This window comes from Electrophorus electricus, chromosome 17 (assembly GCF_041902795.1).
Source record: "Electrophorus electricus isolate QZ-2024a chromosome 17, ASM4190279v1, whole genome shotgun sequence".
Classification (NCBI taxonomy): domain Eukaryota; kingdom Metazoa; phylum Chordata; class Actinopteri; order Gymnotiformes; family Gymnotidae; genus Electrophorus; species Electrophorus electricus.
In genome coordinates, this window is record NC_137513.1 from 4,182,726 (window position 1) to 4,207,445 (window position 24,720).

The window sequence follows — 24,720 nt, forward strand, 5'->3', positions numbered from 1 at the left end:
GATGTCAACAGAACTGGCATGACAAGAACACACCAGGTATGGGGAAAAATAGGTTTTCCTTGATTTTAGTAAAGTGTCTAAGTGGAACTTAACACGGTATATAATACTGGTTTATAGTGGAAGATGAAGAAAGGCTGTTTGGACACAGTAGGAGCGAATATTACTGCTGTCCTTATTCACTTCCCTTGCCATAACATAACTGTCACTGTCCAATTAGAATATACGATGATAGATTAATAAAATAGGAAAGAAAAATCATAATAGGAATGAGAAACGTTTCTAATAAGAAGTACAAAAAATAGAAAATCCAGTATCATATCGCCTATTCGACGCGTATTGACTCTCGAGTATACAAGTAATTGTTATCTGGTATAACTTTAAGCATTTAATTTCATTAGAAACGTTAGGTTAGATTTAGATTTTATTAAACATAGAGTTACAATATTTACATAGTGTCTTCCGAAACGCACCCAAATAAAAAAAACAAACAAACGATCAAACTTCGCGTGAGCAACTCTTATTTTGAAATACATATAGGCTGCGGGTGATGTGACGTCATTATAACTGCGTTTAAATGTCTTTGGCGATCCTAGATGCATAACTCGCTAGCCTAACGGTGATGTTTCTGGATTATCCGTTTAACATAGCTGGCGAACTGGCTTTTGGTGGTACAGAAAAGTTCTCTTACTTTTCATCAATATAGCTTTTATTAAAATACGATGTCGTATGAATTATTTCAGACGCAAACAATGTCGATAATGACACTGTTAACCGAAACGGCACATACTGAAATCTCCAAGCTGGTTAGTTGTCAGTCTGTAGTACTCAACTCTGAAAGTTACGATCTTGATAGAGGTCCAGTGTCTGAGCACAAGTTGGTAAGTTTAGTGGAGAGTAATGCCTTGTAAAAGTAAGATGAGCCGCATTTGAGCTCCGTTAGCTAGCTAGCTGGCTAGCTAACGACAGGTAAATAGATAGCCACGTAATGTAGCACATCTTAAAGTAAATGCTGAGCTCAAACATATTGGGCTTGGCTGTCATATTGTCATATTTGCGTGACTGACTACGCCTCCTTAAAGTCACACTCACGAGTTTCAGACCAAAATTGGCCGGCTGACATTTTATCCAACACTGAAAGCAGCCTTGTCTATCTATAACTTCTGAATAATCTATAACCTCTGAATATAAATATCAAACAGCACATAGACAACCCGAATTAAGAACTAGGTTTCTTTTCATTTTGCATTGTTTGTAAATTAAAGAATCAAGTATAAGTTGGGGGAAATAAATTGAGCATTTAGAAAGTATCCCTTTAGACGGACTAGAGATACATCATACTTTCGATGTAAGCAACAGTAGTTAACTCTAAAAAATACTTCACCTTGGCTTTAAAAACACAACTCAAGTTTAACTTCTCTTTTTGCTACTTAATGAATAAATGCCACTTTACTGACAATGGAATTTACTGTGTTAAAATATAATCCCCAATAAATGTTTATTTGAGGTTCTGTGGGTTTCATGATCCAAGCTTGTATTGCAGATGTGTCTTCGCCTGTTGAGCCTTAGTGCCATTCTCTAGTTAAACTTTAAATATAGAATATATTACTTTTCATTGCTGTTGCTATATTCCATATAAATGACATGGTCATTTTAAACAACCAGTTAAGGCAAACCTTTAGCAAGTACACTGACAAATATTGTTCTTAAAAAACGTGTTGCTAACTTTGCAGACACAACTTACTGCCATCATGGAACTCCTTGCAAAGGAGGCGGTGAGGAAAATCTGCCGCATATTTAAGTTCTGCTGTTCAGTGAAGCATTACAAGTCAGTGGAGTTGAAGACTGGTTCTGAAGAAGATCAGAGTGTGCTGTTGGTACAAGACCCAGTCAGAGTCGCTAGTCACTCAGAAGATGCCCCAGCAGGCAGGACTGGTAAGAGTTCACTCCGTATAGAGTAGGTAGTGAAGGCCACAGCGGTCACTACTGCAGCTGTCGGAGAAAACAGGGATTACCGTAGTAGGTAAACACATAAAGCTTGACCTTTGAATCCTGTCACTGCGCATTTTTAAGCCTCCTGAAATTGGCCTTTGTTTCATTACGGGGAACCCTTCAACATGCAAATGAGGTTGCGGTGCATGTGCAGTTTGGTAGCTGTGACCTCTGATGCAGGGGCGTTAAACTCAAAACAAACGGTCATGTCAGAGTAACTGCATCTTATACTGGGACGAATAGTGTAGCGACAGCTCACCTTTACCACACGTTCTATACCTTCATTAAAATGTCTTCTCATTGACCTGTAATTTGCTAGGAACCCCTGTGCTGAAAGAGCTGGTGGATCTCGCATTGGAAGCAGCTCCTCCACAGCAGTGTGACATCCAAGACGACCAGGTCTGCTAAAAACAATAGCAATAGTTGTAAAAGAAACAGATGCTGTAACACATGCTCCTGTCAGGCTGTTACTGTGCGACCTTATGAGGACAGAACCTATATTGTCCCTTTTAGTGTCCTGGCAGCCAGGAGGTCAACTCTCTCACAACTGTTGCTTCTTTGGAGGGGAAAGGAGATGGAAACCAAGTCCAGACCAGCTTGGTAACAGAAGGTATGAGCCCTTTTTATTTCTGCCTTGTGCTCTTTACTGTTTTATAGTAGTACCTTGATTTTATTTAGGTCTAAGAATTGAGAAGAGGGACCAAACGTGAAACTATGAAAGTTTGTAGGAACGTGTTACCATTGTCTGTGACATAATGGCACAGAAGAATTACCAATACATATTTCTAGCAGGAACCAGGCAGACATAACTACATTTAATAAGGAGCTGTACATCAGACTACATTTAATAAGGAGCTGTACATCAGAGTAGATGGCATTAGTAGACAGTAATGAACTGCTAAAGAAGGTGTACTGTCTGCAACATGTAGACATTTGCAATATTTTGGTCATGTCTTTTGTGTGAATTGAAGGGTTGTGTTGTACCAACTGCATTATGTCCAGTGTATTTTTGTTTCTTCCACCACTGCATGTAGGAAGATGTAGGCATCTTTGATCTGTGTTGCACTAATGTTTCTCATCAGTGTACGATGGAAAATTGCTATGGAATCACATTGTTGTGTTTGTTTCTTTCAGACACATGCGCTACAACTCATGATGAGAATACAGTAAATGTACCAGCTGAGCAAACCAGCACCCAGTCAAAACCACCAACGGAAATGGCATCATTTAAATGTAATGATTGTGAGAGGACTTTTACAAAGATGCATTACTTAGCACAGCACAAGCAAAGACACTCAAAAACAGCCCCTCATACCTGTGACAAATGCGGAAAAAAATTTAGATTCCTCAGAGCCCTGAACAAGCACCTCTCGTCCCACGACAAGAAAAAGAGGGAGGCGCATCCCTGCAGAACATGTGGGAAGAGCTTTGTGGACCTGGAGACGCACGAGCTCATCCACCTGAAAGTGAAGCCGCACGTCTGTGGCGTGTGCGGGAAGGGGTTCACGCTGGAGTGCACTCTGCAGGCGCACATGCGGCTGCACACGGGCGAGAAGCCGTACAAGTGCGAGACGTGCGGCAGACGCTTCACGCAATCGAGCACGCTCAACATCCACCGGCGGGTGCACTCAGACGAGAAGCCATGGAAGTGCGCCCTGTGCGAGAAGCGGTTCAAGGGCCGGCCCAACCTGCAGAAGCACCAGATCGTTCACACCGGGGAGAAGCCACACGTCTGTGAGACCTGCGGCCAGAGGTTCGGCCACAGGACCAACCTAAAGAGGCACATGCTCAATCACCTCGGAGTGAAGCCTTATGTATGCCAGGTCTGTGGCAAGAGCTACAGCCAGATGGCCTCTCTGAAGGAACACATGCCCATGCATGGGACGGCAAAACCCTTCATGTGTGAGGTGTGTGGGAAGACCTTTGTGTACAACTATGCCCTGAGGAACCACATGCTGACGCACGTCGGGGTCAGAGAGACGCCTGGAGCCGAGAAAAACCCTCAGCGCTGCGACATCTGCGGCAAGTGCTACAGCTCGACGTACGCCCTGAAGACTCACCAGAGGCTTCACTCTGAGCGCGACCCCTTTGGCTGCAAGGTGTGTGGGAAGATCTTCAACAGCACATCTGGCCTTTACGCTCACGAGCAGCGCCATTCGGGCCTGACCGCGTACCGGTGCGACGTGTGCGAGAAGACCTTCGTGAACAAAGCTTACCTCAAAGTGCACGCTTTCCTGCACACCAAGGAGAAAGTGCACAAATGCCTGCTGTGCGGGAAAGGCTTCAGCCTGCCCAACGGGCTCAAGCTGCACATGCTCATTCACACAGGCGAGAAACCGCACAAGTGTGAAACATGCGCCATGGCCTTTCGCACGGTGGGCAACCTGCGACGGCACAAGCGTGTGCACACTGGGGAGAAGCCGTTCAGCTGCGAAGTTTGCGGGAAGTGCTTCAGCCAGCCCAACAACGTGAAGGCACACATGCAGATCCACACTGGAATTAAACCGTACAGCTGTCAGAAATGCGGGAAGAAGTACGCTTATCTTAGGAACTACAACGATCACAAATGTGTGCCTCCCTGAAATAATCATGCCCAAGCAGCAATATCAGATGTTTATTTTGTAAATGTTACATTTAGACACAAGACTCTTCATTATTGTAAGCTCAGTATAAATTAAGAAGTGGCAACGTTGCATTTTCTTCTTCTATAAAGAGAATTGGTTATTTTTATTCTTGTGACTCAGTGCATGCTTGGTTGCGTTTGATTCTGATAAAGGTTTATTGCACTTTCCCCCATTCAAACTCACATAATCAGATTATTTAATGAACAGTTACTTGTAACATCATCGTCTTCCTTCAATAAAAAGGAAACTATTTCACATCAGTGTAATTTATTAGTATATCTTTACATAAAATATTAAAACACATGAAACTGTTATTACATTTTGACTGAGAGACTAGATTTTTGTTTCCTCCATGAAAAGATATTTCATTTGTTGGCCTGCAGCTTTTGTCTACCAAAACAAATAAGAGGTAAAATGTCTCAGAAGGCCCAGCCAGGCCTGCTAAGTCCAGCAGCACACTCTCTTTTGCTTCTTTTAACGTGCCAGCCCAAAATCATCTGATGTGTGTGGGCTTAAGTAAGTGCAATCACAGGTGCTTACCTGACAACCTTTGTGTAGAACTTATGAGGTAGTGAGTTCTTAGAGGACAGAATGAAGTGAGTGGATTTGGGCCATATTTGAAACCTTAATGGTATGGTGAAGGATATTTCATGTCTCTTCCTGTGTAAAATATATGTATATACATTTTGCCTAACTCTAGAATACTTAGCCAAGTTTGAATTCCAGACACGTTTGGTTTACTGTCTTTGATCAAGTTCCCTTCTAATAAAGCAGAACTGCAAACCATTTCTACTTTTTAAAGCTGTTTCATTGAGGTTTTTTGGGACTTCAGGTAAGATAAGTTTCTCACCCCAGAGATTCTTAATAATCAGAGACTAGACTCCTTGTGCAGACTGGAATTAATGCTTTTTCAGACTTGGAAATAAAAAGTTGGCGTACTCTACGAGTTTTGTTTTGTGAAAAACCTTACTGTTCACTAAGTAAGTATTCGAAAGCTAAAAGGTAAGGATGCCGCATATGTGTACAAACTAAATCAGGCTGTAGTTCCGCTCCGATCCGCACTGTGGCAGCAATGAGTTAAATGTGGCTGCTGCCCGTGTAACAAAGCCGAGAGCACAGGTGCTAGTGCCGGTTAGCTAGCTTGATATGTGTCTTGTATGTTTATCTTAATATAAAGTTGTCTTCAGAAATAGGATACATGTAGCAAGAAGCTGCCTAGATGCATAGGTAGACTCGACAAATGTCGCTTGTAGAGTCTCAGGTGTTCTCCATTTTGGAGATACTTGTTCAGGCCACAATACAAAATATTTCCACAGTTATGGAGGAATCACTGTTATCGAAGTTTAAAGCAAACGATCTGGCAGCATCGGTGGCGTTTAAGGTTGGTAATCTAGATAACTAGCTCTGAAAATATATAAAAAGCTTGATTTGGTTATGAGTGAATGGATATATTCCTTTAAAGAGCTCACTTTCAATGCTTTAATGAGCGTGACAAAGCTCATTGACACCCAAGAAGTCGCGTATGGCTATTGTGCTTGTACAGTTGTAGTTTGTTTTCCAAAAAGCACTGAAATGTGCGTTAGTCACTTCTCTCTCTTTCTGACGTTGAGTCCTCTCACATTTCAGGATCAGCTGAAATGTGTCCTAGAAAAGCAGGTAAAGGAAGCAGTAGAGAAGATTTGCAGGCTCTTCAGTGAAACCTCTACACGTTTACACCTGCAGTTGACTGAAACTCAGGCTGCACAGGATAACCTGAAGAGGAAATGGAAGAAAGTGGTGAAAAGGAAGAAAGCTCTACCAGCAGGGAAAGGAGGAATTAATCAAATTCCCACTGCTCTTCCAAGCCATAGCATGACTGATACTCATCCACCCACCAAAGGTAACCCTTACACCTTTGTTTCTTTGTGACTGTATGGATGTCTCTTTTGCTAAGAGCTGTTCCACTGCACAATTCGTTGCGTTTTTTGGGTTACTATGATCTTGCACCATGTGTATCTTCCCTAATATTTTTGGACTCATTGCAGTTCCTGAGGAGAGAATTTCTTCTGTCTCTCAAGGCTGGACAGAAGAGGGGAGCATGGTTACTCAGACATCTGGGTCTCTGGCTTCTTCAGCCACAGCAATACAGCAGGTGTGGTGCATATTGCAGTCTACGTTGCAGGATGTTCGTTTCATAGGTCACGTTGTAAAATGTTAATGGTGGATTACTGGTGAGATTGTTTTATTTATAGTTTCCTAAAATGGACACAAAAGAAGAGAGGTCAGAACAGTGCTCGGGGAATGCTGGCAACGATCCAAAGCCCAAGATTAACGATGAAGATGAAAATATCTGTGGTGAGAAACGGGCTGATGTTCCATCTAAAATGGTTTGGAAGGAAAGAAAAGAAAATGCAACTTTAAGTAATAAAAGACGGTCAGAGGGCAGAAAGACACGGGAGAGCTACTGGAACAGAAAATTCAGCTGTAAGAACTGCAAAAGGACCTTCGGCAAGCTGATCCACCTTAAAGCACACCAGGCTCTCCATGGAGCTGTGGAGAACCCATTTAAATGTTCGCAGTATGGCAAGCGCTTCATGAAAAATCACAGATTAGCTAATGATCAGAAATTTCACACTGGACCTTATATCTGCTGTCAGTGTGGCGAGGCATTTGTTCATCAGCTGCTGTTGCGCAGTCATGAAAGGCTCCGTCATAGGAAAACACGATTCGACTGTAAACCTTGCGGAAGGCGTTACTGCCAAGCTCGCTCTCTGCGAAGACGTTTGGCGACAAGCTCGGTGGAGAAGCAGCACAGCTGTGACATGTGTGGGAAGAGCTTTGCCTGCCTTTCCAATCTGTCCCGCCACCAGCTCATCCACACGGGGGAGAAACCCTTCACCTGCCTGACATGTGGGAGAAGCTTCAACCAGCTGACCACGCTGAAGTCGCATGAACGCATCCACACAGGCGAGAGGCCGTTCATCTGTGACTCGTGCGGTAAAGGCTTCAGCCAGGCCAACGGGCTGAGGTTGCATGGCGGCTGGCGCGGGGGTCAGCGTGGCTTCAGCTGCATCGCGTGCGGGCTGGTGGTGCCGTGTGCCGATGCTATTAGGGCCCATCACCGGACCCATGTGGGCGACATGTCCGTCTCGTGCCGCGTCTGCGGTGAGGGCGTCGGCTCCCTCAGCAGCCTGCAAGCGCACCAGAGTCGCCATGGTGACGGCAGCGACAGCAGGACTCACGGCTGCCGCGTCTGCGGGAAGTCCTTCCGAAGCGCTGGCAGTCTGAAAATTCACGTGAGGACTCACACCGGGGAGAGGCCCTACAGCTGCCCGGTGTGCAGTAGGAAGTTCACGCAGCAAAACAGCCTCAAGTCTCACCAGCTGTCCCATACTGGGGAGAGGCCTTTTGGTTGTGAGGTGTGTGGCAAGGCCTTCTCCTCTGCGGGCAATCTTCGCAGACATGAGCGTGTGCACACTGGGCAGAAGCCTCACTGCTGCACTATTTGCCAGCGCAGTTTTACACAGCTTAACACACTCAAAGCTCACATGTATGTTCACACAGGAGAGAAACAATACACTTGTGACAAGTGTGGGAGGAGCTTTGGTTATCAGAGAAACCTGAAAAGCCATAAATGTGCATATAACCAGTAAATTAAGGAAAGTATGGTTAAGAGATATTGCCTTATCTTGCTCACTGTGGGCGATACATGCATCACTCTTTAAACTGAGTGTAATAATTTTCTTTCTGCAAGTTCAGTCTTTCATGTCTTTTTTAAACTACATCTTTTGAGTTACTTGAGATGATGTATTTTACTTGTCTATCACAAGTTCAAACAGTGTGTGAAACTGAAGTTCATTTAAATGTGCCTTTAAAGATGGAGAGATGGTGTGGCTGACCTTGCAGAGTTTTGTGGAAAAAAATGTAGAGTGCAAGAAAGTGCTCATACGGTGTAGTAAAAAGGTTATGAATGCACAGCGCATGTCAGGAATCTTCAGTCGTGATGTTGCATATGCACATTCTCCCTTTAAATATTGGTTGTAGCTTAAAAAAAGACTCATGTCCTTTTGTTGAATATGAGGGATAGTATGAGTGAGTGTATGAAATGTTGAAGAAGAAAAAAATCCTTTTTGTTGAACAGCTCAAGAAAGTAAATGCTTTTGTAAAACTAATTGAGTGTTATCTAAGTGTTTTCTAAGAGTATGAACACAGTGGAGTTGTTCATTCCAACTAAAACAAATTATAATATGTATTAATGGCATTTTTTAAAACTGGCAGTTTGCCCAAATACCATTGATGGAGTACTTTGAAAAAAGTTTGTGTGTGTGTGTTCATGTTCATGCTTGCGTGCAGGCATGTCTGTATCAGGTATGTGCGTAGTTATGACCTGATCTGAGAGGAAGATGTAACCACTGATTATGCACACCAGTCTCCAACTTCCTGCAGTAAATGTATTGGTAGTAGCTGAAAATATGCATAAAAATAATTTTCAAATTAAAGGTTTTACAGACACATTCTGAAGCAAATGTACCATCATTGTTCAAGGATGGTTTATTTGAAACAAAACGGAATAACATTTTGGTGATAATGATTTCTTTTTTCTTCAAAAGTGCTATTTTGTAAATTATTAAGCTTGTTGAACTCCAGGCACACAATGCACTACAGCACATGATTTTAAGCAAAAGCTAAGAGACCTCAAAGAATATTTGTGATAAAAATTATAATCATTGTTAGCATCTGCATTTGTGGAATACATTTAGAGAAACAGGCAACACTAACACAACCTTGTGGCAGCAATAGTGAGATATCTTGATGAAGACGTTTTCCAGACACAGAAAAGCATGTGGGGTCGTCCTTCACCAACTGAGTGTGATTTTTAATCCATTTGCTGATATATGCAATATTTTTACAAGAGCAATCCCATGGATTTCCACTGAGATAAATGGATTTCAGAGCTGTCAGAGTGTCCAAAGTCCCGCACTCCAGTGACACGAGTTGATTTGATTTAAGGTGTAGATGTCTCAAGTTCTTCAAGCTTTGGAAAAGGAAAGGGGTTAGACAACACAGCTGGTTTCTCTCCAGATCAAGTTCTTGCAAAGAAATCAAAGGTGAAAACACTGTTGAGTCTAAATAAAACAGGTCGTTGTTTTGCAGAAAAAGCTTTCGCAGGTTTCCCATAGACCTGAAAGTGCTATGTGGTAGTTCATTAAGCTTATTGAAACTCAGGTACAATTCTTTCAGTGTGGACAGGCCTATGAAATCATCATTAGACAAGGTAGTCAAGTAATTGTTTGACAAGTCAAGTGTCCTCAGGTTTTTAAGCCCTACAAAAAATCCAGCTGGGAGGTTCTCTATTTTATTTTCATTAAGGCATAGTTCCCGTAATTCACCAAGATCAGTAAGTAGCTCTGCATGCAGAACAGAAAGGTGGTTCTTGTTGAGGCTCAGAGACTGGAGTCTGTTAAGGCCTTTGAAAGCAAGCCTTGAGATAGAGTTGATTTGATTGTTCATCAGATGTAACTCTTTCAGATGATGTGTTTTGTGGAGAAAGTGCTTGGGGATTCTCAAAAGAACATTGTTGCTAATATAAAGGTTCTGCAACTTTGTCGTTGTTATAAATAGAGATGAGTTAAGCTCAGGAATTCTATTGCTGTCCAGTTGTAGTTCTCTGAGTTCTGTCAGAGGGTGGAATAATTCTGGTAAGATAATGGCTATGTTATTGCTTTCCAGCTGTAGTTCTCTTAGATTGGTTAAGTTGTAGAACAAACCTTCAGAAAGCGATGCCAGGTCATTGTCGTATAAATTAAGGATTTCTAGTTTTCCCAAGTCCTGAAGCACTCTTAAGGGCAAGTCCTGCAAGTGGTTGAAACTCAAATCCAGTTCGATAAGATGAGGAAGGCCCCTCAAGGAGTCCTCATGTAAGTGTTCAAGGGCATTATTGCTCAAGTCCAACTTCTTTAATGCAGGCTGCCTATAGAAAGCATTCTCATGAACATAGGTGATGGCATTTTTCTGAAGATAGAGGCTGGTGAGATTGGGTGTATCTTTAAGGGCATGACTAGGCACAGTGATGAGTTTGTTTTTACTGAGGTCAAGGTGAGCCAGGCCCAGTGCACCCCTAAACATCCCTTCCTCTAGACTTCTCAAATTGTTGTTGGACAGGAAGAGCTTGTTCAGTTTAGTGCAATTTTCAAATGCACCCTGATCTATCACCTCAATATTATTACTACTCAGATGGAGCGCCTTGAGTTCAGGAGCTCTTGGTGATGATAGGTGTTCAACATCATTGGGGGGTTCTGTCATGTGCAAAAATCCCTTAGAAATTTTTGTCAGAGTGTTGTTACTCAGATCAAGATGTTTAAGCCTTCTAAGTTTTGCAAAGGAAATGTTGAGATCTGAAATTAGATTATTGTCCATCTGCAAAAACCTGATCTTTGAAAGTGGATGAAATAGATCTGGTGGGAGTGTCTGAATATTATTTCTGTCAAGCTGTAACTCTTTTAACCTGGTCAATGCATTAAATAGGCCTTTACGAAGTGATATCAAGGAGTTGCCATATAGGTTAAGTCTTTCCAGTTTCCTCAGATCTTTAAACAGTAGTGAGGGGAGATCCTGCAACTGATTGGAACTCAGATCAAGTTCACCAAGATGAAGAAGGCCCATAAGGGAGTTCTCATCTAAACTAACAAGTGCATTATTACTCAAGTACAGTTTTTTTAATGCAGGTAGCATAGAGAAAGCATATCCAGGAACAAAGGTGATAGCATTTTTCTGAAGATAAAGGCTGGAGAGATTGAGCGTATCCATAATTGCATCAGTAGGCACAGTGTTAAGTCTATTTTTACTGAGGTCAAGGTGAGCCAGGCTCAATGCACCCCTCAGTGTCCCTTTCTCTAGACTTCTCAAATTGTTATTGGAGAGGAAGAGCTTGTTCAGATTGCTGCAATTTTCAAACACACCCTTATCTATCAGTTCAATATTATTACTACTCAGGTGCAGTTCACTAAGGGCAGGAACTCCCTCAAAGTCTGTGTAGGACAGGTTATGTATCTGGTTTAAGCTCAAAATAAGTATTTGAAGCTTGTCCAGACCTTGGAAGAACTTCTTTGGGAGAATTCTAATTTTGTTTTCACTGAGGTCCAAGAGGGTGAGATTCTTTAGCTCCTGAAGCTGTCCACCAACAACTGTCCTGAGCCTATTCCCTCTTAGAAAAAGTTTGTTAAGACTTCTCATATTTGGAAAGATGGCAGTATTAGCGATCCACACACTAAGGTAATTGCTGGTGAGATCAAGGACCTGTAGTTTTTCCAAACCTTCACTGGGAAGAGCTTGAATCTTATTGTGAGTAGCATAGAGGTACTTGGTGTCTTGGGGAGTCAGAGGCAACTCCAAAAGATTCATGTTGTTACAGATAACGGTGGTGTTGTCTACACACTCACAGGACACTAAACAAGATTCAACAGCTGTGATGAGGGTCAGTACCAGGCTCAGAAGTCTAATCATGGTTTACCACGTTGACCTGAGAGGAAATGGACAAAACATAAAAAGACTGAATGTATATACTGACTGTGAAAAGTGTCAATAAGTAAAACCACAATCAGTTTCAGAACAATAAAAATAAACTCCACAACCAAGGAAAGAAGACCTTCTAAATGAGCTAAAAAGCAGTGGCATAAAGAACCAAGTTTAAAGCTTTAAATTGGACTCTTTGTTTACATTTGGTTTGTAAATTGTAGTAGTACAAACTATTTTAAAAACTAAAAACCATTTTAAACTTTTTTTAAAGGCAAGTAGAAAGTGTAATTTGAGAGTGAAATAAATGTAAATACAGTGTAAAGTCTGCAGAAAGCAATGCCTTGTGACTTCTATTGATTGTTTTAATGATTCTTGTCATCCTGAGATGTTACACTCTTCCTGAAGGAAAGTGCACACCACATTTCGATTCACAGTATCTAAACAGATTTATGTTATTTGTGTTATTTCTCCTTCAATAAATAATGCCAAGATTTTCTATTACTACTGCGCACACTCAGTATGTTGGTTTTATAAACACCGCATAGTATTATAAATATCTTTATAAATTAGTAAAACTTACCAATATGGCAGCAGCAAAACTGAGTTGTCAGCATGCTAGAAGGCAGTAAATGAAAAATAGAAATGTGCCTTTCAGCAGTTTTTGTGCATGCAGACTGAAGAAAGATGCTGCATTCAGACACCAGTGACACATTAAACACAAAGAGTGAACCCATCCGTTGCCACAACAGAGATCTGAGGTTTACAGCATTAGAAGGAAACTGTTTTCAGCCCAGCATGAGAAGGTTTTCATAAGTAGAAAGAATATGCATTGTAAATCTGCTTACACTGCATTATGAGGAAGTTTATTACATGTCATTTTTAAATAGTATATGCTAGATAACAAATCAAAACAAACAACAGTGGTCAGTCTCCGAATCTGTGGCATTTTAAGTGTGTAATTCTTTCTGTATTCTCATTAAAAATACATGACTTGTAATGTGTTATAAAAAGCATAGCTGGGTTAGTTTCCCCATAGACTTTGTCAGGTACAATATTTTGCATATCTGATTTTACCATGTTACTCAAATTTAACAAAAATCTGTTGCTTTGGCCAGGACTGTTTATGCCAGTTTATGCCAGACTTTGCTCAGAAACTGTACCAGCACAAGACCATGACAGGTAGAGAGGTAGTCAAAAGCAGCAAAGCATACGGGGTTTACAGAAACAGGATGTTTCAGACAGACATCCTTCATCAGCTTTGTGAGCGAAGTGCTACTCTTGATCAAAATGCTTCTCAGCTGATAAGGCCTGGGAGCTCAACGGACAGACACAGTATCTTGCTGTTTCTACGACAGCACTCTTCTGCAACGAGATTAATGTTGTCTGTAAGAGACAGTCCTCCAGTTTAAGGGTCACAGGACCAATTCTCCTATCACCACAGGGACAAACTTGGACTTGACCTTCTGCATTCTCTCTATTTTTCTCATTTTTTCCCAGGTATTTCTCCAACTTGGATAGTCTTGGTGCAAGCAGTGCTTTCTAATTCATCCCAAAATGCTTGAGAGAGATCTGTTAAAGCAATGAAAACTCACTGCAGTGTTCTTTGAACTGTTCTGTGACAATTCATGTCTTGTGCATCATCATACTGACAGTGTCTATATGAGCCCTGAAGAGATGAACTTGGTCAGCAGTGATGTTCATATGGCTGTTTGGCACCTTAATATGTGCCAGGAAAATATTCCTCACATCATCATCCAGAATGGATAACTTGTTGCCTGTGCCAATTTCTAATTCTTAATTCTTTCCATCAATAAGATGCAAAGGGAAACTGGGTTCATCTAAACAGGCAGAGATTTTCGACTCCTCAGTGGTCCTGTATCTAATAAACTGGCAGCTCTGTGTGTGTGTGTCTGTTTGTGCGCAAGTACATGTGTGTCTGTGTGTGCATGCGCTCACATGCATGCCCCCACAACTTACTCTCCTTATAATGGCTATGTCATGTCACAAAGCAGAAGTAATCCCAGACTGGTTAATACTTTGTCGTGTTGGAACCCCAAACATGAAAATGAGCTGAGTGTACGTCAGTGAACTCTGAGTCACCAGATATTAATCCTACATGTCAAAAGCAGTTCAACATTGATTAGATGTCAACATGGATAAAAAGGTTCCAAGGATGAAAGGTGTTCCAACATCTTGTGAAATTCCATGCCAGGAAGGACCGGAGCTGATATGAGAGCAAAGCTGTTCCTACCCTGTATTTGTCTGATGAATCTAACAAAGTGGTCAGTGATTGTTCTGCCACCAGTATTGTATTTTTCCTTATTGACCATAAGATGGTGCCATTAGGAGGCGTTGGAGATTTTGACTTGTGAAGCGTCTGTTTTCTCTCTGTGCAAAGTGTTCTACACTATTCAGATGCACTAAGAGCACACTTCAGTACTGAAGGTTGCAGACAGATAAATGCCTTATATTCCTCAGTAATTGTGAACTTTTACTAAGCTCTAAAGGGAAGAAAATTATTTCATAGCACAGAAAATTAGTATTCACAAACATACCTTCCATGAAACTAGGAATTACTGTCATTACAACTTTATTTTTAGAGTGAAGTTTGACCTGTTCATATACTAATATGCACCATGTTACAGTGTACATAGAGTTTTAGGGGACTAATTTTCTACATAGTACTGAGACTAAAAGTGCAAAATGCAGGCATACAAACTGTCTCTGTCTCTGGTCAGTTTCCGGTCAACCAGAACATACTGTGACCATACTGTGACAAATCATACTCTATTTATGTAAATGTAGACTATATTTGGTTAATTAAACTGTTATAATACTAATTAATCTCAAAGTCTATACCTATATTGTTCACAGTCATGGAAGCTAAAAAAAATCACACTGCAGTCTATAATTAATGTACAGTGACCCAATTTTTCTAGGGTATTTAAATCTATATTAAGTGAAGCTAAATGAAGCACAGTTCTAAATACACTTCAGTAAAAGCTGACATTCTGTAATTTGAACACAAAGTCATTGTTACACATGAAGTCCTGTTTAGTGAATGCAGAGATAAAACATTTTTTCACTGTCCAGTTATTTACACACTGTATTGTATGTAAATATTCTAGAGTTTGTCCAAAATAACTCCTAGTGCATAGCATATCATATATATTAGATTGCTTACTAATGTCTGATGTATCGCAACATGGTTTGTTTAGCTAATATCGCCACCTGGTGTGATTTGTCCAGCGGTTTATAGCAAACATTTAAAGGAACAATTGGAAAAACTTGCCATGCACTTTGCATACAAATCCACACTACAGAGCAGAAGCCTACCTGAATAAAATCAGTGACATTCCTCTGCACTGCCTTCTGTTGTGTGAAAAATGTCTCTCGTTTGCACTCATTGTGCTCTCCAAACCCAATAGGGAAAACACTAGCAGAATGGTTTAAGTACTTATTTAACATTTCATACCATAGTCAAACATATCTGGGCTCCTACAAACTAAACGAATTAAACTGTGTATAGTATGCCCACTATTAAAATAAGATGAAATTCTGTTGGAGCACTTAATTCATGTGTCTAACAGGTCCAAGCACTGCACGGTTTGTTGTTTTCCCTGCTATAACACACCTGATTGAACTAATCAGCTAATTACTGAGCTTTTGTGGGGAGAGTCATGTTAGAGATCACACTAAAATGTGCTAGAACTCGATACTCACGTTTTACTCCGTAATTAATTTGAATAAACATTACATTTCGGTTGGCTACATTTCAGTTTAACACTGATCAGCAGTAACATTATTGATTGACCTGAGCTTCTCAGTGCATGCGTCACCAGCAGCCACACTACGATGCTGGAAACCACTGCACAGTCTAAGTCTGCCCACTAGCTCATTTCCATTAGTGATTGGTAAAATTCCACTCTTAGCAATTTTGTGGCCTACCATGGTGCTGGCACAGTAATGTTAGCATATTGTAAGTGATTGTTATCACAAAGTAACTCTAAAACCTTCAGATTACAGATTTTATAAAGCTTCTGCCCCAGGTTTATATTTGCAGTCAGTTTGCAAAAACCAAAATAATCTGCAAACATTGGTCAAGTAATGCAGATGCTGCAAGAACTGAATTTGCACCCGTGGAAACCAGGGGCAGCAAAAATAGTGCATCATTTTGAAATAAAATGAAAAATGAAATCAAAGAAATAGTATATTCAGTGGTATACTTCAAAGGTGGGGATAACCAGAGCTGTGAAGAATACCCGTAGAATAATCACTAGAATCATCAGCAATGACAAGATGTCAGAAATATAATGCAATGTAAATTTATTGTTATCAAAGTTTAATGCATGAACACAACTGTGACTGACTGAAAAGGTTAATGTGAGAAAAAGACATTTGAAAATCATGCAGACATTTCAAAATCCTCTCATGGATGAAACAGGGTGGAAGTAGTTTTGATAAACACTGTATTACCAAGAAAACAGAGAGAAAATGTTCGTTTTCGTGTACTACTACTAATACTACTAGTATTATAAACCCCGTGTGAACTAACAGACAAGTAAATAAGTAAATAAATAATGTAATCAAATAAAGATCGTGGCGCTGATTCCTATCCCTGCCCGCTATGGTACTACACCCTCCCTTCTCCCAGCAGGAAAACGCCCATAGCTCCCACTTAGTTTGCAGATTCGCTTCTGCCATTTTATTCGGCAGTAAAAACGACTCCAATGTTCCGATGAAAATGAATCGGCTGTGTCGCCAATTCACGGTGGCGAGAGGGGACAATGTTTTAATTGCAACCCTGTCTTAGCGGCCTATTTCGGCGCAGACTGGGATCGCACTTACAGGAATGAATGGGCGGATTGTCTCTTTAAGAAAATGCGGCGGGGGCGGGGGGGGGGGGGGTGACCACTGCAGACCGGCCCATTCTTCAGCCTGACGTCCTTCCTCGGTGTCCGTGTCACACGCTTTTGGGGATGAAGACTGTGAAACCAACACGTATTTTGTACTGTGCAAGGCGATGTTCGGGCGGATGTCTCTTCGATACCTTGTTTTCCATTTTTGCTTTTGTTCTAGACATTTTTGCTTAGGTAAAACACAGGCTCGGATGGGTGGGAAGCGTCCGTTTGCATTTTGTAGTTCATCACATTGTGTGCTAGCTACTGTTTCTGGGCTTTTTTAAAATTTATTTATTAATTTATTTTCCTAGAAATGTACACAGATGACTCTGAATGAGACGCGGTTTGCGTGGGAGTGGTGAAAGACACTTAATTAATACGAAAACAAATGTTATTTTTAAAATGAAGATACGAAAAATATTTTGCCACGTTTGATCCATCTCTGTTTTTTATGTCTCGCCTTGTCTGACTTAAGACAAGAGAACAACGGCGATCCAACACTAGGAAGCCGTGCTGATGCAGACAGCCTGTGGACATAATGGAAACGCACGATGGGACATCTATCGCTTGTCAGCAACAAAAAATGAGTCTTGTTTCAGCCTAGATGATCCAACCATGAGCGACATATAGAATTTTAACACTGGACTCCCTCTTTATTTAGCATTAGGTAGGGACAACCTGCATGCAACTGAACATGCGGGTTATTTGAGAATATCCCTGCTTGCTGCTTCTGGCAGGACAGCCGACCCCAGCCCAGCCTAACTGAACAAGGGCACCGGTTGCCTTAAGAGCTGAAATGCAGATACGCAAATGACCGCTGTTTTTTCCCCTTTGCGCTTTTCAGCTCTGTATATATAAATAGAAGGAATAAATAAAAATATTTGCTGAAGTTGCTGTCGTTGCTGAAGTTGAGACTTCAGGGACAATGTCTTCTCGTCCAGCACAGCAGCCCGGCAGCGACAGGAATTCAGACCACGTAAGTAAAGTCTGACCTACACAGCACGAAGTGTTTCCACGTACTACAACCGTACAGTGCTTTAAAACAATGAATTAACCGCTTTACTACAAATATCGGCTCAGGAAGTGGCTACGGTTAAGTATGACAGTTTCAAGCCCAACACACAGTGAAAACGATGTTTAAATGGCGCAGTGTATCTACAATGCATGTAGCTACCGGCTCTATAAGCATAGTGCTTCCTGGAAAGGCAACGCTTATAAGCACCTGGCTTCTAGTTAAATATCGCTGTAGAGCTCAGGCCTGCACGGCTGGAAGAATGAGAGGAAACCTCCTAGATTTCCATCCGAAGAGCTGGTGTGATTCAGCAGGCTGTGAATAACTCTTAAAGGACTAGGATGAGAATCCCCGTACAGGCCTACAGTGAGGAGTCAATTGATGATTCACAGATATGGACGTTGATTAGTTTTGCTACTGTGTGCTCTTTTGTAACACGGTGGCAAACGTATCACCCATACTCTGTTACTTTCTTTCTTTTAGCAGATAGAGTTTTGTGCAGGTTGATGTTTATGGGTATAGCCAACACATTGTTGTTTTCCATTATGCTGTCTTCCAGATTAATAGACATGCATAATGTATTAAATAAAAATATGGGTTTAGTGCCCCACGCCAGTGGAACTACTTTCACTGTTTCTGAATCTTCCTGCAGGTTATCAAATAAGGTAGGCAAATGGACACAAATTAAGCTCTTTACATTAGTATTCCTCTGGCTGACTGCTTATTGCATGTATTTTGCTTAAAACTGAGTCAAAAATGTTGGTCTCTCATTTGGTTACTTTTGGTAAATAAGATAAATTGTTACCAGCTGTCAGTTGCATTGAACCTTTATTTGGTATTTATAACCAGTCATTATAGTCCTGTTAGGAGCTTTAGTAGCAGAGCAGTTAGAACAGAGCTCCCATGCGCTTGCTCTGGGGATCCACAGTTATTTTTTAAAATGCATTTGGCAGACACTTATCCAAGCAACTAATAGTTTCAAGCATGTTACAGAGGTAAGCAAATGTAGTCTTAGGAGTCTTCCCCAAAGACTCTTATTTTTATAACAGAAACCTGCCTGGATGGGGTTTGAACCCCAGCCCCCCACTGGAGGGGTAGCAGTGTACTATACTGTATTTGTATGGAGGGCGAATGTTAATTAGAATGTTAACCCTGCCACCTTTACCCTAATGGCCTACTGCCACATCATATTCAAGGGTCCCTGTGGTCTCACCAGCATATATAATTTAAACAACTATATTTCAGTAAAGATTCTTACACAGTTTATTTTGCTACAGAAAACAGGGTCAGGTAGAGAGGTCATTCACTCATACTATAATCGTGTCCAATAAGAAGGTCTAACTGCCTTTTCAACATTTGAGGTTTTTGCCATTGCCTTGTATAGTGCTGTTCTAGAAAAATGTGTGAAACAGTAACAGGTGACATCCACGTGACTGCAGTGCAAACACACATGCTAAAAGGTGATATTTTGCAAGCTGGGTGTCAGAAGAGGGTCAGAAGTTTTCTCCTAGGACTAAGTTATGAACTTATGAATCTGCACTGTCCACCTTGAACATCAGTTGTAACCCGATTTATTGTGTATTTTGGTGTAATCCAATGTCTGTGTTACTTCGACTAAAAGTGCATTACACATTATACTTCTTGTTGTGTCAGGCACCATAGACATATTACAAATCACAGAAAAATGTATTACCAACAATGTTTCATGATATGACCTGATAAACCTTCATAACGGCAAGAGACTCTGCCGATCTTAATATAGCAAGAATATTTGAACACGTCATTCACTTTTATTCTGAATCCTTGCATTGTTCATTGGTGTCTTGTCTTGGAAACTCTAGCAGTGCAGCAACAGTCACATAACACAGTGTCTGCAAGGCCCCAAAGAACCCAGTGGAAGTAACCACAGTTTGAGATAGAGGAACTGGTAGCACTGAGCCAACACACTAGGAAGTACGTCAAGGGAGAGAAATCAGCCTTACAGATTATGCAAACATTTGGTCTGGCCATAGAGCAAGAGCAGAGTGACAAAAAGAGACGACCCAGAGTGCACATACACAGTCCAGAAGGTGATCGAGCTGTCTTTGTTGTGCAAGTAGTCCAGTACCAGAGGAGAGGGACTAGCCTGACACTTTAGCCCAGACCCTTGGCCTTGTTTTCAGGTCATACATCTTCCTATCTTATCTGTTGAAATGAAACAGGTTTCGCTTGGTCATGATGGCAGCCATTTTGTGTTACACGCCACCAGCTTACTTTAAAACAGCATCAAGACCCAATGATTTAGTAGCAGGAAAGACATGTTCTCTGATTCTGTCTCTCTCTCTGCTCTCTCTGATTGTCTTTCTCTCTGCTCTAATTCTGTCTCTCTGATTCTCTCTCTCTCTCTCTCTCTCTCTATCTCTCGCTATCTCTATCTCTCTGCTGTACCAGACTCCATTCTTGCTGATGTGCAGAAGTAACACGGTCTATGCTACTTTATTGACCAGCCAGTAGAGTATGTTAAGAAGTGAGCGAGCAGTTGTGTAAGACCATGCCTAGTTACTTCACTTGTGGCATAATGGCCATTTGGAGTACCTAACACGACTGTTTTAAATGCCTGTCCGACATTATTGCTCACTTTGAATCAGACAACATCAGTTCACATGCTCTGGTAGTCAGTAGATTCGAACTGTGAAAATGTTTGGTCTAGAAGGTTTTACCAGCCATTTAGTTTATGCTTTTTCCCTCACTCATTTGATAGTAAAGAGAAAATTATGCTTGCAATGTTGCAATTGTTTGTACATTGAACCTCTTCCCATTCTGTCATTTATAAAGTTGTAGGTTCTTTGTGTTGGGATTTGTCCTCCTCAATTTTTTGTTAATTTTTTCTTATCCAAAGAGATAATTGAGAATCTGATCCTGGGGATATTTATGATACTGGGAATTATTTATCTAGTACCCAACTGGCAGGACACCACCGTAATTTTCCCTAGTGTTTTCCCTAGTCGGAAAAGGCCAGCCAACAAGCCATTAGCTGCATACCTCCGCTAATCGAACACAGAGGCCAGACAAGCAAGGAGACTGTAAGCCCCATAGTTTGCTTCTTGGAAACCCAACGAGCAATTCCTGTTCTGTAAGAGGGGCAGAAGATGCTCATCTTTGTGAGGTCATGGACAAAATTGTTATGTGGTGAATTCCAAGTGTTTGGATAGAGACACAGTTTTTGGTGGTTTTTACTCTTAAATCTAGAATCAGTCATCTAAAATGCTTTATGATTTTAAGTTGTTTACATCTATATTGGGTGAATTATGTAGGAATCACACCTGTTTTTCCACACAATCTCCATCCTCCACCCCCATTTCATGGGACCAAAATAACAGCTGCATGATGATTCATGTTTCCTGCAAGAGACCTTGAAAATAGTGTAAAATATGCGTTGGATGTAATCATTCTGGAGTGACACCTAGTGTGTCATATTATAATGCTGTATTTAGTTCATTACAAGCATTTAGTAATAAGGTTATTATTACGCTTTTATGTGTACAATTAGCCATGTTCGATATGCCTACATAACACAGGTAAGCTTTATAAATGTTTTTTTGACACCACAGCAGTCATTAGAATTCACAGTTTCCAGTACAGAAAAACAAGCTGACATTATCTATATCTGCAAACTAAAGAATAAATAAACTAATTACTAAAGTATTTGGATTGAAAAGCGGGCTGCTGTAGAAACACGCTTTCCTGCCCGTAGCTGTTTCAGGATTGCGTCATGATTTTGTTTGCCGAGCTGATTGCAGCAATTGACAGCTGATGCTGGTGGCATCCCTTTGTGGATTTGGGAAGCGGTGGGGGAGGGTCTCTCTCTGCACTGAGCGCTCACCAGATGGGTCTCAGCTGGGGGCTTTTTTGTTTGGGCCCTCTCATCTAATGCCAAGGTAATACTACTCAAGCGGTCCGACTACTCTCCGTCACTGGCTGCCCGTCTGTCGGAGCCCTGTATCGCTTTCCAGCCATGGTACGCCTGCAAACCAAGCTAACGTTTTACTAGGTTTAAACGTGCCCTTGTATTCCTCTGAAGTCTTTTGAGTTTTCTTTTCGGTATATGGCGCACCGTAGCATGGTGTGACCGTCCACGGTCTGCTGTCTTTGTTGACGAGTCATCACTTTCAGGGAAATGTAGATAGAAGAGGCCACAATGAGGAACTGGCTTGTGCTGACTCTGGGGCGTGACAGCGCTGTGGAAAACAGGACGTAGGACTGAGAGGTTGGCGGCAGCGGAGATGACCCATGCAGTGGAGTAGCAGGACATGTGTCTGAATGGACAGACCCTGACCCAGTCCCGAGTCCCTTCTCCTCCTTCTGCCCTGCTCCAGACAGGATGCTCCCCAAAGAGGGAGGTCTATTGTCTAAGACCAGGGTGGTGTCTGCAGGTCCACAGGACTGCAGTCAGGGCTTTCAGCAGGAAGTTAATCCTCACTGACTTGTGCTGCATAAGTGTCTTACTGCTGGTCAGTGCCGTTTCACTGGGAGACAGTATCACTTTGGAAGTGGTCTTGGAAAGCTTGATGTGGTTAGGAAAAAACATTCGACAAAAGCATTCTACAAGTGAGAAGAAAACTGATGACCAGACTGGGGACAATAGATGAAAACGTTAATGGTTGCCATTGGCCCATGTGTACATATCGGATTAAATAAGTTGCTGTTAGTGACAGTGCAAGTGAAATATTAGGACAAAATGAGCCCCGTATGTTTGATTCAAAGAGATAATATTGCATTTAAAAGTGGGAGACCCATGTTCCCACTTCCAGTGACAAGCACACCTCATGCAGTGGCTTTATATGGGGGTTTTAGACCATCTAAAACTGGTTGTTGGGTGTTTCTTTCTGGTTGATCCCTCTTCTATAGACACAACATAATTCCCATATTATTCCCATCATATTCCTGATTGTCTCTGTCGATGTAACAGGGATTGGAGTTCACGATGCAGAATTGAAATGCACATTCATCTTGGCATCCTCCTCCCGTTAAGAAGGTGAGGTTTTGGGTGTGGAGCGCCCCTTCCTCCTTCCCAAATTGTCTTTTATCCGAGGCCAGTCCTGCCTGCAGTGAATTTCAAACCCCCACATCCATCTCCCTACCCCCAATGTCCTGAATAAATTGGTGTGGCAGTCGGAGTCTATGGGAGAATCGATGTGCTCTCCTTGAGAGAGGGAAGTGAAAGGAGGAGGCGGAGCTGGTGAATAGGACAGGCGTGGGGAAACGAGACGTAGCGCGCAGAAGAGTCAGCGTGAGCGCGATGACGTCTGTATACATACGCACGGGTGCATGCACGTATGTGCAAATATGTGCAAGCTTGTGTGTGTGAAGGGGGGGGTGCACTGACTTAAGCATTTTGTTCCTCTTTCGCCTCTTGGAGGTCAGTGCGGTGCTGGAGGTCACCTTCCTCCCCAGGGGACTAGAGGTCCAAGAGGGAATGACTCAGCAGACAGACCCACATGCAGAGTTTAGAGGGTGTAGGGAGAGCTACCGCCCTTTTCATATAAAGGGCTCGATTTTCACTACAGTTGGGTTATTAGTGTGCTCTCGATGCTCAGGGGTCACTTGACAGCTTTGTGATAACCAAGGAGTGTCTTACTGTCTTTCTTTGTCGCATGACAGACATCTGAGAGGAGGAATATGTGGGCTATATAATGTGAAAATGGCAGCAGTGGAGAAGTACAGCAAAACCTTCCGTGTGCCTGGCTTGTGGACTTCCCTCCTACAGCTGTCGTCACAACAAGCTTGAGCTTTAAAGCAATGAGTCATTCACTGTTAAAGCGCTTATATCAATATACCACATTGATAAACATGCATGTACTATAACTAAATTAAAGAATGAATCACCCAAACTTTATATTTACTATGTGTGCATTGGGCTAGTCATGGAGGCTAGAATGTATTGACATCACTTAGCAACACACTGTGAAAGCACAACACATTCCACAATAGACTAGGCTAGAATAGAAGATACCGAGGGCCTTAGTCACACCTCATGGCTTGCTCTTCTAAGACACAGAAGCAAACAGAGCCCAGCTGTGGCAGGTCAGTGCTATGTTGCCTAGCGAGGGTCAGCTTGCCTTTCACAGGCTCAGGAACCAGACACCTGTGTGCTAAAGTCTTGCTTCCCAAAATTCTGCCCTGTTCATCTCCATGCAGAGCTAATCAGTTAATCCACTAGGGGTGTGTACCTGTACATGTTGGTCATGAAAGTTTTAGCAAGCGTGACTGCTGATGCTCTGTGTTTTCCGGTGTCAAAATGTTGCCATAAAAAAGGGTTTTGCATGCTCAAGATACCTCTGCTCCCTCCCCAGCATGCACCACTCTCAGCCAGCCGCTCAGAGAAGGGCTCGGCCTGGTCCAGCCGCTCCCTGGGGGCTCGCTGCCGCAGCTCCATCGCCTCGTGCTCGGACGAGCATCCCCACATCGGCAACTACCGGCTGCTCAAAACCATTGGCAAGGGCAACTTCGCCAAGGTGAAGCTGGCACGTCACATCCTGACGGGCAGAGAGGTAAAGCCCCGCCGTGCTCTTATAGGTCTGGAACGACTGGCTTGGAAGTCCTGGCTTGGAGGAACTCTGTCCTGCTGAGTTTCGTGTTTCCCTGCTGTAACAGCTGCCCTTAATTGAGTTGAAATCAATTGGCGGAGTGTGCAAACCATAAACTGAGCAGTATGGTCATC

At 42.1% G+C, this 24,720-nt stretch overlaps 3 protein-coding genes across 21 annotated transcripts in view; 2 read left to right on the forward strand and 1 right to left on the reverse strand.

Annotated features, from left to right (window-relative positions):
- The first annotated feature begins 54 nt into the window (after positions 1-54).
- Positions 55-8,963, forward strand: LOC113569773 (uncharacterized). The gene is made up of 9 exons (XM_081700440.1): positions 55-878; positions 1,731-1,932; positions 2,309-2,388; positions 2,503-2,599; positions 3,124-4,559; positions 5,845-5,994; positions 6,240-6,492; positions 6,638-6,744; positions 6,845-8,963. Exons 1-9 carry the CDS (start codon positions 720-722, stop codon positions 8,243-8,245), a joined length of 3,885 nt encoding a protein of 1,294 aa, XP_081556566.1. The 5' UTR covers positions 55-719; the 3' UTR covers positions 8,246-8,963.
- A 312-nt stretch (positions 8,964-9,275) lies between these two features.
- Positions 9,276-12,760, reverse strand: si:dkey-182i3.11 (uncharacterized). Its single transcript, XM_026997723.3, has 2 exons — positions 12,688-12,760; positions 9,276-12,111 (listed from the first exon to the last, which is right to left on the reverse strand). The coding sequence occupies exon 2, from the start codon at positions 12,093-12,095 to the stop codon at positions 9,288-9,290; it is 2,808 nt and encodes a 935-aa protein (XP_026853524.2). The 5' UTR covers positions 12,096-12,111; positions 12,688-12,760; the 3' UTR covers positions 9,276-9,287.
- A 4,285-nt stretch (positions 12,761-17,045) lies between these two features.
- mark4b (MAP/microtubule affinity-regulating kinase 4b) overlaps positions 17,046-24,720 on the forward strand; it is a 33,313-nt gene continuing 25,638 nt past the window's right edge. For 8 of the 19 annotated variants that reach the window (XR_014117790.1, XM_026997674.3, XM_081699689.1 and 5 more), the window contains exons 1-2: positions 17,047-17,984; positions 24,353-24,550. Coding sequence is in view for 18 of the 19 variants with exons in the window: in XM_026997674.3 (XP_026853475.1) it covers positions 17,934-17,984; positions 24,353-24,550 (249 nt within the window). In the remaining variant the exon portion in view is untranslated. Of the gene's footprint in view, positions 17,985-24,352; positions 24,551-24,720 lie in introns of all 19 variants that reach the window. The other 11 variants (XM_026997679.3, XM_081699692.1, XM_026997678.3 and 8 more) reach the window with 6 other exon arrangements.